Source organism: Stigmatopora argus, chromosome 1 (assembly GCF_051989625.1).
Source record: "Stigmatopora argus isolate UIUO_Sarg chromosome 1, RoL_Sarg_1.0, whole genome shotgun sequence".
Classification (NCBI taxonomy): domain Eukaryota; kingdom Metazoa; phylum Chordata; class Actinopteri; order Syngnathiformes; family Syngnathidae; genus Stigmatopora; species Stigmatopora argus.
In genome coordinates, this window is record NC_135387.1 from 21,296,925 (window position 1) to 21,311,905 (window position 14,981).

Consider the following 14,981-nt stretch of genomic DNA (forward strand, 5'->3'; position numbering starts at 1 on the left):
ATTTAATTGAAAACGTTACAAAGAAAAGATATTTGCGTTTCAAACTGTTGCCTTAATTGTTTTAAGCAATCAGGACGCAGAAGCACGGGCATTTTTGTTGGGACCGGGGTCAATTAAAATGGGTTGTGGCAAAGTAGAACACTGTTCTGTGCTCTGACAAATCACGTTTTAAATTTCTTTTTGGACAATTGGGGCTTCATGTATTGAGGACAAAACTACTCAAGTTGTTAACAGTGCTCAGGTGAAAAGCCAGCATCTGCTTCAGTGGTTCTTTCACCTGACTTTGGTGCGGGTACTGTGGGATCGATTCCCACTCGATGGCGGTGTGATTGTGAGTGTGAATGTTTCTCTATCTATATATGTTCCCCAAGAATGAATGGCGACCAGTCCAGGGTGTAGTCCGCCTTTGGCCCGAAGTCTGCAAGATATGCTGCAACACCCCGCGACCCTGACAAGGATAAGTTGTGTTGAAAACGAATGAATTTATCACTCACACAATCTGGGCATAGTAGCAGTACTGTAGCTGTGGCAGAATCTCCAGGGAGAAGATTACGTTCCACGAGTCTGCCTATCCTCCCATGTCGTGTTGCAACACACTTTCCTATAACTCATCTGGCAACCAGGAAGGAATCGCAGACCGGATTCAATGCGTGTTGACCCCAAACAGCTCTAAGCCCATTACAGAGTGATAAATGACCTAGCAGCTTGTCAGGGAGTCTTTGGAGCATTGAACGAGGAAGAACAGGATGAACTGGGAGTGATTACAGTCACATTGGACTGCTCAGGGGACAGAATTGGTGAAAGAGTACAAGCAAAATCAGAGCTGCAAGAACAGCGAGCTTTACTTTGTCAAAGTAGGGTGGCCCACTGAGGTGACTGGGTCAGAGGTGCCGAAGGAGATGACTAATGTGATCATGGGGATCTTCATGTTGACAACCGCAGACGAGGCGGCTGAGATAGTCTCAAAGAACTTCTGTGGTTTATTATTTCTTGTACGACTTTGTTTGCAGAAACACATTAAAACTGAGCCAACTTGCCATGAAATCCTTTTCATGCATGTGAGCATGTGGCCTTAAAATCAATATCAAAGGATTATTTGTGTCTATTTTCTGAACATTTGCAGATGTGTGTTGCTGTTGAATTCATTGGCTTGTTTTTGAATTCAATGGCTTCGTGGCTCTTATGTGTCTCTGTCGGCGAATGAGTTCTTGCTTAAGGGTGTATAGTATACGCTAAAGTAAAAAAAGGACAAAATAACAGCTGGATGAAAACACATAGGTACCCACACACCCTCACCTGCTCAAACACACGCTTGCCATATTTTTGTTCACAGGCTGACTGAAAATTAAAGAAAAAAAGAAAAAAAATGAAATCCCAGACAAAATCTGCCTCCAATTTTGGAACAAAAACATAATATAATGCTTTTATCTCCTTTTAAATGTTTTTATTTTGTTTTAAAAAGTACACAAACAGGACCAAACTGATGAGTAAGGCAAAGCTTTAACTTGAACAACTACTCACATTAGAGGACTCCAAATATTCAGTCACAGTTGAGGGATACTACTTGTAAATTAAATTTCAAACACTTCATAAAAAATGTAGAAGTTGAATTTTCTTTACAAATCCTAATATGCTTTTAACATTTTTTTTAAATCTTCAGGATAATATTGTTCATGAAAAGTCAATGCCCCAAAAAGGTGCACCATTCCTTTTGCTAATGGGACTTCTGTGGCTTGAATGCCTACTTGGTAGAGTGTCTGAGACCATTTTATAATCAAGTTCAAATCTGAGCCATTAAAATGAAAAAAATAAATACAACAAAGCTATAGTGCATGTGACATTGCTGTAGCACCTTACTGATCACATATATTGGAATTCGCTGTTGTGTTGTCAGCAGAAATTTAGGAAAAGGACCTTTACATTGGTGAAGTGTGGTAGAATTGGAACACTAAGTGTTTCTTCTTCATATTGTTTCTTTTGTGTGACTTATTTGAGATAGTTTTACCTGCCAAATTGATCTGACAGAAAGTTCTGGATGGATGGATGGATGGATGGATAGATGGAAAGGTGCAGGCAGCTCTGGTCACCTGGGGAACAGCGCCAGGAGAATGCAAAGCAGTGATGCAGAAAATGACAGTTTGAGAGTGTGAGCTCCTCCACACTCCATTGAGTTCTCCTGCAGAAAGAAGTGGACCAAATGTGATAATAGATATGGAACATTTTAATGCAACCCACATGCTTGCTCCGCCAAGAATACAACATGCAGGCTATTCTTTGTAGATGCCAATACCTCTGGGTGGAATGGGTGACAGGTATCAGGGCGTCGCCTGTCCTTTTGCATCTTCAATCTCTCACACTTTAGAGATTCGTTATGTGAAGAAGAAGTTAAGGTGGGTAATATTAACCTATTGTATGTAACGCATGGCCGACTTACAATGGATCAGCACTACAAAATTTATGCCGACCGACACATTTTTCTGTCCGACTGCAGCTCAGCACCAGTTTGAGAAGCTTTATAGCCATCACGCTGCTCCAATGAGTAATAAAATTTCTGCCATCAATGGCAAGTTCCTCTAAACCACAGCTTTTTGTGACAAACTATGCAATGGTAGCCCTGCTATAATCCAGCAATGGGTAAAACGCCAAACTCCAAACAGGGAAAACAAGCTTCAACATTACATAGTGTGTTCATGATTGTTGGTTGTAGTAGATGGTCTTGCGCTGAGTTACAGTTGAAGGTTTTAAAGGATATACATAATTTCCACAGGATCCATGGTGATAGGCTCAAACATGCTGCAATCACACTTGTTGTCCACCACCACCATGAAGAGATTACTGCTGGGGATCTGCTGAATTACGAACGACCTGCCAATCATAGTCAGGGGAACAAAAACGTGTTTTTTTTTTTTTAAATCACATATACACATTTCAATAATTGCAGTCTACTGATATTTGGCTTGGTATTTAAGATTCATTAGGATGAAACATAAATTCAGTACTAAGATTGGCGTGGATGAGCGACTCCACTGGATCCACATTGAAACTCACTGCCAACTGTCAATCAACACAAAAGCGCAAATCTTCCTCCACAATCTGTCTTCTGGAGCATTTCTTTTATATTCAAGCTAAGGTGAGTTCCAATGAAGTGTTGCTTAATATTAAACATAGTGAAGGAGACCACACGTGTTAATAAATTCATGGCTCCCTTCTACTCCATTGCTGGCAAGCCTCAGTATCTTGGCCAAGGGTTTAAACTAAACTTTTTGAAGAAAAAAAGCCAGACAGATGATCTTTTCTTTCAGTCATGTTGTCTTTTTCTGTATCTATTGCCTCCTTTAATAAAGTCAGCATTTTTTTAAATAAACAATGATATGAACCCAAATGAAAATACTAAACAAAATTTTTTTTTTTCAAGGATAACAACTTTTGGAGACTATGTCATACTGGAATGTTGCGTATTCTTTTCTCTTTCAAGGCTGACGTTAAACGACATATACGGTACTATAATGAATTGTGCAGTTATTTCTCATGTAAACGGTTCAATTAAAACTTAGTGCTACCACTACTGTTTGCATTGTTATCTCATCCACCAATGACATATACCATATTTTCACGACTATAAGGCGCGCCACATTATGAAGCGCACCCTCAATGAATGACACATTTTAATTTTTTTTCCATATATAAAGCACACTGGATTATAAGGCGCCCTGTCTATTTTGGAGAACATTTAAGATGTTTAAGTATGCCTTATAGTCGTCAAAATACGGTATGTATGTATGTATATACAGACGCTCCCCTACTTACGAACGCAATTGGTTCCGAGCGATTGTTCATAAGTTGAATTTGTTTGTAAGTTGATTCAGTGCTATATTTTGTATTATAATTTATGTTTAAGGCCGATATAAGTATATTGAAGGTTTATATAAGTGCATTTGTATGTTTAAGGCTTGTATAAGTAACACGCATTGGTTTGTACTGAAAAAAAAAACATTTAATAAAATGGAGAGAATATGTACAGTACTGTAGAGAGAGAGAGAGATTTATGTATTAGAAACTGGCCAAAAGAAGCGACCTAATGACGATTGCACAGTTTTCTTCTTTTTTTCATCATAAATGATGCGGTAGCACTGTATGGCATCATTCAATTGATTTGATTCCACTCATTGCTATTCTCAAATTGTTTATTGAGGTAATGAAGAGGATGAATATGACTTCCAATCACATCTTTCAGAAGTCACTGTGGTCCAGTGGCAAAGACAATGGGTTGAAATATAAGGTGGACACAAGTTCAAATCAGGAGTGAGTTCAATTCCACTCTTTGCTATTCTCAAATTGTTTATTGAGGTAATGAAGAGGATGAATATGACTTCCAATCACATCATTTCAGAAGTCACTGTGGTCCAGTGGCAAAGACAATGAGTCAGAACTTCAGGTGGACTCAAGTTCAAATCAGGAATGAGTTCAATTCCACTCTTTGCAATTCTCTAATTGTTTATTGAGGTAATGAAAAGGATAGATATAACTTCCAATCATATCATTTCAGAAGTCACTGTGGTCCATTGGCAAAGACAATGGGTCTAAATTTAAGGTGGACACAAGTTCAGATCAGGAGTGAGTTCAATTCCACTCATTGCTATTCTCAAATTGTTTATTGAGGTAATGAAGAGGATGAATATGACTTCCAATCACATCATTTCAGAAGTCACTGTGGTCCAGTGGCAAAGACAATGGGTTGAAATATAAGGTGGACACAAGTTCAAATCAGGAGTGAGTTCAATTCCACTCTTTGCTATTCTCAAATTGTTTATTGAGGTAATGAAGAGGATGAATATGACTTCCAATCACATCATTTCAGAAGTCACTGTGGTCCAGTGGCAAAGACAATGGGTCAGAACTTCAGGTGGACTCAAGTTCAAATCAGGAATGAGTTCAATTCCACTCTTTGCAATTCTCAAATTGTTTATTGAGGTAATGAAGAGGATAGATATAACTTCCAATCACTTCATTTCAGAAGTCACTGTGGTCCAGTGGCAAAAACAATGGGTCAAAATTTAAGGTGGACACAAGTTCAAATCAGGAGTGAGTTCAATTCCACTCTTTGCTATTCTCAAATTGTTTATTGAGGTAATGAAGAGGATGAATATGACTTCCAATCACATCATTTCAGAAGTCACTGTGGTCCAGTGGCAAAGACAATGGGTCAGAACTTCAGGTGGACTCAAGTTCAAATCAGGAATGAGTTCAATTCCACTCTTTGCAATTCTCAAATTGTTTATTGAGGTAATGAAGAGGATAGATATAACTTCCAATCACTTCATTTCAGAAGTCACTGTGGTCCAGTGGCAAAAACAATGGGTCAAAATTTAAGGTGGACACAAGTTCAAATCAGGAGTGAGTTCAATTCCACTCTTTGCTATTCTCAAATTGTTTATTGAGGTAATGAAGAGGATGAATATGACTTCCAATCACATCATTTCAGAAGTCACTGTGGTCCAGTGGCAAAGACAATGGGTCAGAACTTCAGGTGGACTCAAGTTCAAATCAGGAATGAGTTCAATTCCACTCTTTGCAATTCTCAAATTGTTTATTGAGGTAATGAAGAGGATAGATATAACTTCCAATCACTTCATTTCAGAAGTCACTGTGGTCCAGTGGCAAAAACAATGGGTCAAAATTTAAGGTGGACACAAGTTCAAATCAGGAGTGAGTTCAATTCCACTCTTTGCTATTCTCAAATTGTTTATTGAGGTAATGAAAAGGATGAATATAACTTCCAATCACGTCATTTCAAAAGTCACTGTGGTTCATTTGCAAAGACAATAGGACAAAATTTAAGGTGGACACAAGTTCAAATCAGGAGTGAGTTCAATTCCACTCTTTCCAATTCTCAAATTGTTTGTTTGGTAATGAAAAGGATAAATATAACTTCCAATCATGTATAGGCGGGCCGCCTCGTGGTGTAGTGGGTAAGTCACCTGCCTGCGACGTGGGTGTCGAGGGTTCACGTCCCGGTGTCGCCAGTCAACGACTGTATGGTGTCGGCAGTCGGCCGAAGGCCGACTGTCGAACACCACCAGGAACCCCCCCCCCAACTGTCTTCCGGTCAGCCGAAGGCTGACCGGAAATATTGTTTTGCTGAAAAAAATGACTAAGTCTTTATTTGAATGAAAAAAGGATTACCCATTTACTGAACTACTAGTGTAGTGATTAGTCAAACGAGAGCGGGATTCGAACCCCATCTCCCACATGGCAGTCAAATCCACTAACTTGAGGTCTGTCTGACCCACTGTCTTTGCCACTGGACCACAGTGACTTCTGAAATGAGATGATTGGAAGTTATATTTATCATTTTCATCACCTCAATAAACAATTTGAGATTTGCAAAGAGTGGACTTGAACTCACTCCAGATTTGAACTTGTGTCCAACTTCAATTTCAACCCATTGTTCTTGCCACTGGACCACAGTGTCTTCTGAAATGATGTGATTGGAAGTTATATTTATCCTTTTAATTACCTCAATAAACAATTTGAGAATTGCAAAGAGTGGAATCAAACTCACTTCTGATTTGAACTTGAGTCCACCTGAAGTTCTGACCCATTGTCTTTGCCACTGCACCACTGTAAAGTTGGAAGTTGTATTTATCCTTTTCATTACCTCAATAAACAATTTGAGAATTGCAACGAGTGGAATTGAACTCACTCCTGATTCCCGCCTCATGCTCTGACCCAATGATTTTGCCAGTGGACCACAGCAACAACTAGAAGGTGAAGAATCAGAAGTCAGATTTATTCTCCGACTCTCTTAGCCTTACTTGCTGTCATTTTTTAAAGAAAAAAAGCCTTACTATACTATGTAGTTTTTTAAGAAAAGAAGCCTTACTATACTGTGTCGTTTTTAAAGAAAAAAAGGCTTCCTCTACTCTGTCGTTTTTCAAGAAAAAAAGCCATGCTATACTATGTCGTTTTTTAGGAAAAAAAGCCATACTATACTATGTCGTTTTTAGGGGGGAAAGCCATACTATACTATGTCGTTTTTTAGGGAAAAAGCCTTCCTCGACTATGTCGTTTTTCAAGAAAAAAAGCCATGCTATACTATGTCGTTTTTTAGGGGGGGAAAGCCATACTATACTATGTCGTTTTTTAAGAAAAAAAGCCTTACTATACTATGTCGTTTTTTAAGAAAAAAAGCCATACTATACTATGTCGTTTTTTAAAGGAAAAAAGCCATACTATACTATGTCGTTTTTTAAAGGAAAAAAGCCATACTATACTATGTCGTTTTTTAGGGGGAAAAGCCATACTATACTATGTCGTTTTTTAGGGAAAAAGCCTTCCTCTACTATGTCGTTTTTCAAGAAAAAAAGCCATGCTATACTATGTCGTTTTTTTAGGGGAAAAAGGCCATACTATACTATGTCGTTTTTTAAGAAAAAAAGCCTTACTATACATGGTCTTTTTTAAACAAAAAAGCCTTACTATACATGGTCATTTTTTAAGAAAAAAGCCTTACTATACATGGTCTTTTTTGTAAATAAAAAGCCTTACTATACTATGTCGTTTTTAAAGACAAAAAAGCCTTACTATACTGTGTCGTTTTTAAAGAAAATAAGCCTTACTATACTATGTTGTCTTTAAAGAAAAAAGACTATACTATGTTGTTTTTTAAGAAAAAAGCCTTACAATACTATGTCATTTTTTAAGAAAAAAAGCCTTACTATACTATGTCGTCTTTTAAGAAAAACGCTTTACTGTACATGGTCGTTTTTTTTAAATAAAAAAGCCTTACTATACATGGTCATTTTTTAATAAAAACCCTTAATATACATGGTCATTTTTTAATAAAAACCCTTAATATACATGGTCATTTTTAAAGAAAAAAGCCTGACTATATATACATAGTATTTATTTTTTAAACAAATAAAAGCTTTACTTTACATAGACCACTTTAAGTCGTTTTTAAAGACAAAAAAGCCTTTATGTCGTTTTAAAGACAAAAAAGCCTTACTATACTGTGTCGTTTTTAAAGAAAATAAGCCTTACTATACTATGTCGTCTTTAAAGAAAAAAGCCTATACTATGTTGTTTTTTAAGAAAAAAGCCTTACTATACTATGTCGTTTTTTACGAAAAAGCCTTACAATACGATGTCGTTTTTTTAAAGAAAAGAAGCCTTACTATACAATATCGTTTTTTAAGAAAAAAAGGCTTCCTCTACTATGTCGTTTTTCAAGAAAAAAAGCGATGCTATACTATGTCGTTTTTTAGGAAAAAAAGCCTTACTATACTATGTCGTTTTTTAAAGGAAAAAAGCCATACTATACTATGTCGTTTTTTAGGGGGAAAAGCCATACTATACTATGTCGTTTTTTAAAGGAAAAAAGCCATACTATACTATGTCGTTTTTTAGGGGGAAAAGCCATACTATACTATGTCGGTTTTCAGGGAAAAAGCCTTCCTCTACTATGTCGTTTTTCAAGAAAAAAAGCCATGCTATACTATGTCGTTTTTTAGGGGAAAAAAGCCATACTATACTATGTCGTTTTTTAAGAAAAAAAGCCTTACTATACTATGTCGTTTTTTAATTAAAAAAGCCATACTATACTATGTCGTTTTTTAAAGGAAAAAAGCCATACTATACTATGTCGTTTTTTAAAGGAAAAAAGCCATACTATACTATGTCGTTTTTTAGGGGGAAAAGCCATACTATACTATGTCGTTTTTTAGGGAAAAAGCCTTCCTCTACTATGTCGTTTTTCAAGAAAAAAAGCCATGCTATACTATGTCGTTTTTTTAGGGGAAAAAAGCCATACTATACTATGTCGTTTTTTTAGGAAAAAAGCCTTACTATACTATGTCGTTTTTTAAGAAAAAAAGCCTTACTATACATGGTCTTTTTTAAACAAAAAAGCCTTACTATACATGGTCATTTTTTAAGAAAAAAAGCCTTACTATACATGGTCTTTTTTGTAAATAAAAAGCCTTACTATACTATGTCGTTTTTAAAGACAAAAAAGCCTTACTATACTGTGTCATTTTTAAAGAAAATAAGCCTTACTATACTATGTCGTCTTTAAAGAAAAAAGCCTATGGGATAGGTGATATATATATATATATATATATATATATATATATATATATATATATATATATATATATATATATATATATATATATATATATATATATATATATCACCTATCCCATCTTTCTTTTGCTGTGACCTGTTGAGTCAGAGGTCCTTCACAATGGACTCAATATTCCTTACTTCCAAAACCTCTCTATAAAAAGAAGTGTCTTGAGGTTACTTTTATTGTGTCAGTACATAAACGGAATTGAATTGTACTGGCAAGTGGGAACAAAAATGACCTCATAACTACTGGAATATTCTCCTAATTTAATAGGGTGGCCAATTTCAACCAACCGCAAACGGCCTTCACTTGCACCACATTTTAAAACAGTCATCGTGCCATGACGAGCCAAGACTGTCCCACACATAATGAACAGGACATACTAACTGCTGTTCATTTGCAGACTGTCTGCCTGATGGCCTTGAATATACTGTATTGTGCTGTGGTGTGGTAAACCTACCCCCCTCCCCACCACACACGCAGACAGTCACACACTGTATTCTTAGGAAATTTGCATGTAGAAGAAAAGCAGAAACATGTGTCATGCATCTCATTTGCTCAATTTCATTATTCATGTGCGTATGGGTGTATAGTTTACAATCTACCTGTTAGTATCTGTCATCTTATGTAGTTAGAAAAAAAATCCTATCATTATTACTTTATGTGGTTCAATACAATAATTTTGTGGGAGATCTCTGCGTGGGATTCTTTGGGTGGTTCAAACAATTGAAACAGTAACACAGATTTACAACAAAAATACCTTTGTTTCATACAAATAAAAGCTAATTTAGTTGAAGTAAAAAAATCCACTTTGATTTTGCAATAGGAATCAGAGCAAAATGGTGTGATAGGCAGAAAGCCCTTCATATTTTTCTCCATGGGTAATATGGACCGAGACCCTAATTAGGATAAAGCGGTTTCGAAAAGATGAGATGAGATGGAGATGGGTAATACGGAATGAGAGACAAGTAGATCAAACCACTGAAATAGGAATTTAAAAAAAAAATTGATTCGTCACTTTGCTTTTCTACGTAAAATATCCTTAGCATAAAATATGACCACAGAAACAGTGCAAGTCAACCAACACAATGATATATTTCCCAAAGGAAAAATGTTTACTACATTTTTTATAACAACAGTGTCAATCAAAATGCCCAAAGGAAGGGTCATTTTGTGGCTGATAGGTCACTCAAGCCAATGTGAGTATACTATGTTTTAAATCAGAATTTGAATGTACATTCTTCTTTGCTGTCAGTCTTTTTTAAACAGACACTTGAAGTTTAAAATCTTTGTTTCCCAACAACAATAAGCAAACATGGTTAAATAAATAGATCCATGATTGTATCAAATAGAACAGAGAGAATTTTATGTATGCATCCCCGCAGTGAGATTGTGTAAAGAGATGCATGAGGACTGAACACACGCATATTTCTCTGGCAGTTCCACAGCTGGGAGTAATGAAATCCCCATTGGAGGGTTCCGGAGAACACCCCACAATTGCCTGACAGAAAAACGCAAATTGTTAATGGGGACCACACTCATTTTCCCATTTTTAAAAGGAAGCCTTTTTCCCACCTCTCCGAAAAATGCTGCGCATATCAAACTGCAAGCATGTGTTCCTAGACAAATGACTTATATGTATTGTACTTTAAAAAAAGTGTCCTTATAGTTCCAGGAGCTTGTTTTAATGAACTCTCAGAGGCCTTCTTATATCCGTTGGATATTGCAAAACCGTGTGGTAAATCCTGCCTGTTGCTCCTCTAGATCAGTGTTTTCCTATATTTAATGAGTCGAGAGACCCATTTTAAATTTGAAAAACAAAAATGTCTCCCCAAAACACCAAATCTATGATCCTTTTCAACTCACAAATAATTTAACAATGCTGACCCATTTAATTCAACCACAAGAGGCCAATAACTAGTTTGTTGTTGGCAACACAGTTCTTGAATTTACTGCCATCTAATAGAGGAAATCTAATTATTTTGCCTGCTAATATACTTGATAATATACAATGAATCTGTGAATGTACGTTTTTGTGTGTGACATTTACTTGATGCAGCCGTCACAGTCCACGTTGCCTGTGTTTTCTTTGATGGTTCTCTCCGAGACAAAGGCCGGGTACTCAGTATCACATGGTACCTGCATGGTTCGCCCCATCCTCTGAGCTAAACAAGTCCGAAAGAAAACAGAAGGATGAAGACTGGAGCAAGAAGTGAAGGGTTTTATGAGTTCCTGGAAACTGAAATGCCAAAATAGTTGTGCAAATAGAATGCAAGCAAACAGTTGAACACACCACATCCGAGTAAATATACACGCATGAGAGAAAACAGAATTTGTGAAGCAGAGCTAAAATCAACGAGAGGCTTTGCCAGGTGGCTGTTGTTAAACTCTCTTGCCATCCAGAGGTCGAAAAGTAAACTGCAGTGTAAACATTTTCTAGCATTAAACCTTATCAAAGGAAGAGTTAATCCTTCTTTGCATGAAAAAAATAAACATTTCAACATAAGTGGCCTACTTACATAAAACCTAGCACATTCTACCAAGCAAGTCTTCAAAGGAAGGTGGATTATTTTGAATTTCAATATTGTAGTTTAATTACAGGCCATTACTACGTGCCTGCGTGTGTATATTTGTGGATTAGTTAAACTTGGAAGGTGTTGCAGACTTGTTTACAAGTGATTCAATAGGACCATTATCTTTGAGGTGTCACGGGTCTAATGTGTGCATTGTAAGAAGCTGGTGAGGTTGCCGTTAAAACCTGAGGGCAGCCAGCAATGAAATTGTCCCGACTGTTCGAGAAGCAGCAGTGCATGGCCCCCCTGTATTCATGGCGAGAAAAAAAAAACCTGACTTTCTCCCCTCTCTTATCCAAACACAAAATATTACCGCTTATAACCAAGCTTTCATTCCCCACATGCATTCAGTATTCACTAAACCGCAAAGTATCAAGCATCACGAAGTTTCAAACTTTGGAATAATCGCCTCAGATGTTTATGCGTGGGAAGAAAAGTGATGCTAACAAAGAAAATAAAAAGAATACGTAAAATATGCTCCATAGTGGATATTGCTTACCGCAAATTCCAACACAATGCACAGTTCTATGCATCATACACACATTTTTGGACATATAGAAAAAAACTGATGTGCTGACAGATATACACAATGGCTGAGTTTGCTTGGGGCAATCGCATAGTTTTTTTTTTCTTTTCTTTTTTTTCCCTTTTTGGATTCATGATTCTTCCGTTCTGTCTTTCCGTGGTCGAATCGACGTATGATGTCAAACACTGGTCTTTTTTCAAAAAACCTCACAAAAAAAACCCAAAAGGATCAGTTTACATTTTGGTTTGGAAGTAGATCTTTCCAGATGGAAGAATGGTTGTTATTAATTCTTAATTTGAAACAAAAATATTCATGTTTATACTTCTCTTATATTAGAGAACCACATTTTGTTTTAGAATGTATTTTTGTCAAACAGAAATTAGAAGCACAATTTGATAATAATAGTAATGCTTTATCAAACTGCCAAATACTTTTTTCTAAAGTACACATTTTTTCTTGTATTGTAGGATTTATAGCATGAAAATATTATAATAGAATAGTAAAGAATATAAATATTTTTTTTCCTGTCAGTGAATGCAGAACAAAGGGTGAAAGTATACAGTAAAAAAGTCACAGCATTTTTTTAATTCACTTTCAAAAATATTCTGAATGAGAATCAGTCAAAAGGTATTTATTGCATACTAAAAATATTGTGTGGGTGTGTGGGTGTGTGTGTTGGTGGTGATGTCCGCATGTATGCGTGAGTGCACAAGCCTTACCTTTTGCAGTGAGGTCAGACTGCCACCAGCTGTACAGGTTGAACTCGACCATGAATCTATTAAATGAATAGAACACTGACTGTAAGACTACAAATTGAAAAATGAACAATATTAACAGCCACCTCCACTCCACTTATACAGTATATTATTTTTTTGTTAAATGGAGTAGTAGTTAAATTATTAGTTATATATAATGTGTACAAAAAAATGTGTAAGTCAGGGAGGTGGAGCATAATTCTTATATTAAACATAAAGTATAACACTGATGAAAGCTGAAAAAATTAAAATAAAATAAAGATCATGCTAGAGCAATTGAAACAACATAATATTCACACTTACTTTCATGCTTTTGGTGACAACAGAACTAAAGTGCCTTCTGCTGCCACAGTTTTGCATAATAAGCATGCAATGGCCATATACAAACTGCACGGAGCAATGGCTAACAACCATGTCAACATGGGGGAGAAGAATGTCACAAACAAATGTACAGGTGGTGCAAAAAAAACACACAAATATGATTGATTCCTTCAAGAACAAGCAACTTGATTTTTTCTATTCCAATGAAAAGCCACGCTCCCATATCACAAGTCTTACATGACAAGCTCTGTAAGGAGCCACTTCAAAGCTGAGAGTAAGACAAAGCAAGGCTGCAGAAGAGAAAAACAAATACACTATTGTACCACAAACAACACACTTTTCAGAATTTGATATCATTTGTGGGGTAAGAAAAAAAAAAGTAAATTAAGACAATAAAATAACTTACATCCAACAATGTGTTTCCACTGTCACTACTCTCGGAAAACACCCAGCACAGAGCCTGGTAGTCATAAAGAGTCACCCTGCATACACACAAGAATTGCATGACTTAGGACATCACATTCCATGAGAAGGTAATTTGTAAATGTGGTAGAACGTCTCACCACTGCTGCAGCTTTAGACAAAATACAGTATAAATGTGGTGAGAAGGTGGGTGGCATAGAAAATAAGCAGAAAGCTGAGAGCTTCCTCAAGTGGTGTCAAGAAGGTGTGTGTTGATGATTTGGGGATGTTGGTGGATTTAAGGGTTTTATTCAATTCCCAAAGTATTAGAAATGTTGAAAGGTTCTTGAAAGTGTTTTGGACTTACATTTGTATATCACCACCTATCAGTAATTCACTATATTAAGAAGGCAGCCTTGATGAGGATTCCATAATTCAGTGATATTATCATGTTGGGACATACTGTATCTGGTATGATTTTTCTCAAAGCAAAGACATTTCTTTGACCCATTAAATTCCCAATCAATGCCAAGGTGAGAATTGATCCTTCTAAATGTGTCTATTTCAGTGGTTTGCCTACAATAAAGAAGAGTCTACACACTCGGCTTGAAATGATACGTATTTCGCCGTATCAATTGAGAGACCAAGACAAATACTTTCAAAACGTTTTCTATTATTTATGTGACCGGGAGTAAAAGCTGAAACAAACCTGCACTGAATTGAATTCTTTCAAAAAGCAATAATAAAAAGATCGATTAAAAAATAGATATTATTATTGGTTATGCCTCCATCACACCTAAAAAGCAAAGATTTGTGACATTTTGGACAAAGTGCAAAATTGATTTCAAAAGAGCCATTTAAGAGCAGGCTTACACACGAGTTTTCAACATGGTATGCAAATCATATGAAAAAGTGAGGACCCACATTGCCACCGTGTGCGGTCGATTGGTCGCCGGTCTTTTGGTCGCCGTCTTTTGGTCGCCGATCTTTTGGTCGCGGTCTTTTGGTCGCCCCGACCGTGACAACGGGCGACCAAAAGACCGGAGACCAAAAGACCGGAGACCAAAAGACCGACGAGCAAAAGACCGGCGACAAAACAAGGTAAAACAACACAGTCTATGCATCAATAAAAGCCAACAATGGCCATGAGCAGTTTCACTAAGCCGACGTGTGAGTGTATAAGAGTTTGTATGTACATGCGTTGTCCCTTTAAGAAGCTACGTCCGTCAGGGTCTTAACAAGTTCTCCAACAAAAAACAATAAAAGTCCGGGAA

At 36.7% G+C, this 14,981-nt stretch overlaps 1 protein-coding gene across 4 annotated transcripts in view; it reads right to left on the minus strand.

The window, feature by feature from the left end:
- Positions 1 to 1,424: 1,424 nt before the first annotated feature.
- Positions 1,425 to 14,981, minus strand: part of cacna2d3a (calcium channel, voltage-dependent, alpha 2/delta subunit 3a) — a 77,950-nt gene continuing 64,393 nt past the window's right edge. For 2 of the 4 annotated variants that reach the window (XM_077608384.1, XM_077608383.1), the window contains 7 exons: positions 13,712 to 13,787; positions 13,543 to 13,595; positions 12,949 to 13,004; positions 11,181 to 11,295; positions 2,748 to 2,865; positions 2,291 to 2,368; positions 1,425 to 2,176 (listed from right to left, as the gene is read on the minus strand). In XM_077608384.1, the coding sequence (XP_077464510.1) occupies positions 2,084 to 2,176; positions 2,291 to 2,368; positions 2,748 to 2,865; positions 11,181 to 11,295; positions 12,949 to 13,004; positions 13,543 to 13,595; positions 13,712 to 13,787 (589 nt within the window). In that variant the 3' untranslated portion in view covers positions 1,425 to 2,083. Of the gene's footprint in view, positions 2,177 to 2,290; positions 2,369 to 2,747; positions 2,866 to 11,180; positions 11,296 to 12,948; positions 13,005 to 13,542; positions 13,596 to 13,711; positions 13,788 to 14,981 lie in introns of those variants that run through there. The other 2 variants (XM_077608385.1, XR_013302646.1) reach the window with 2 other exon arrangements.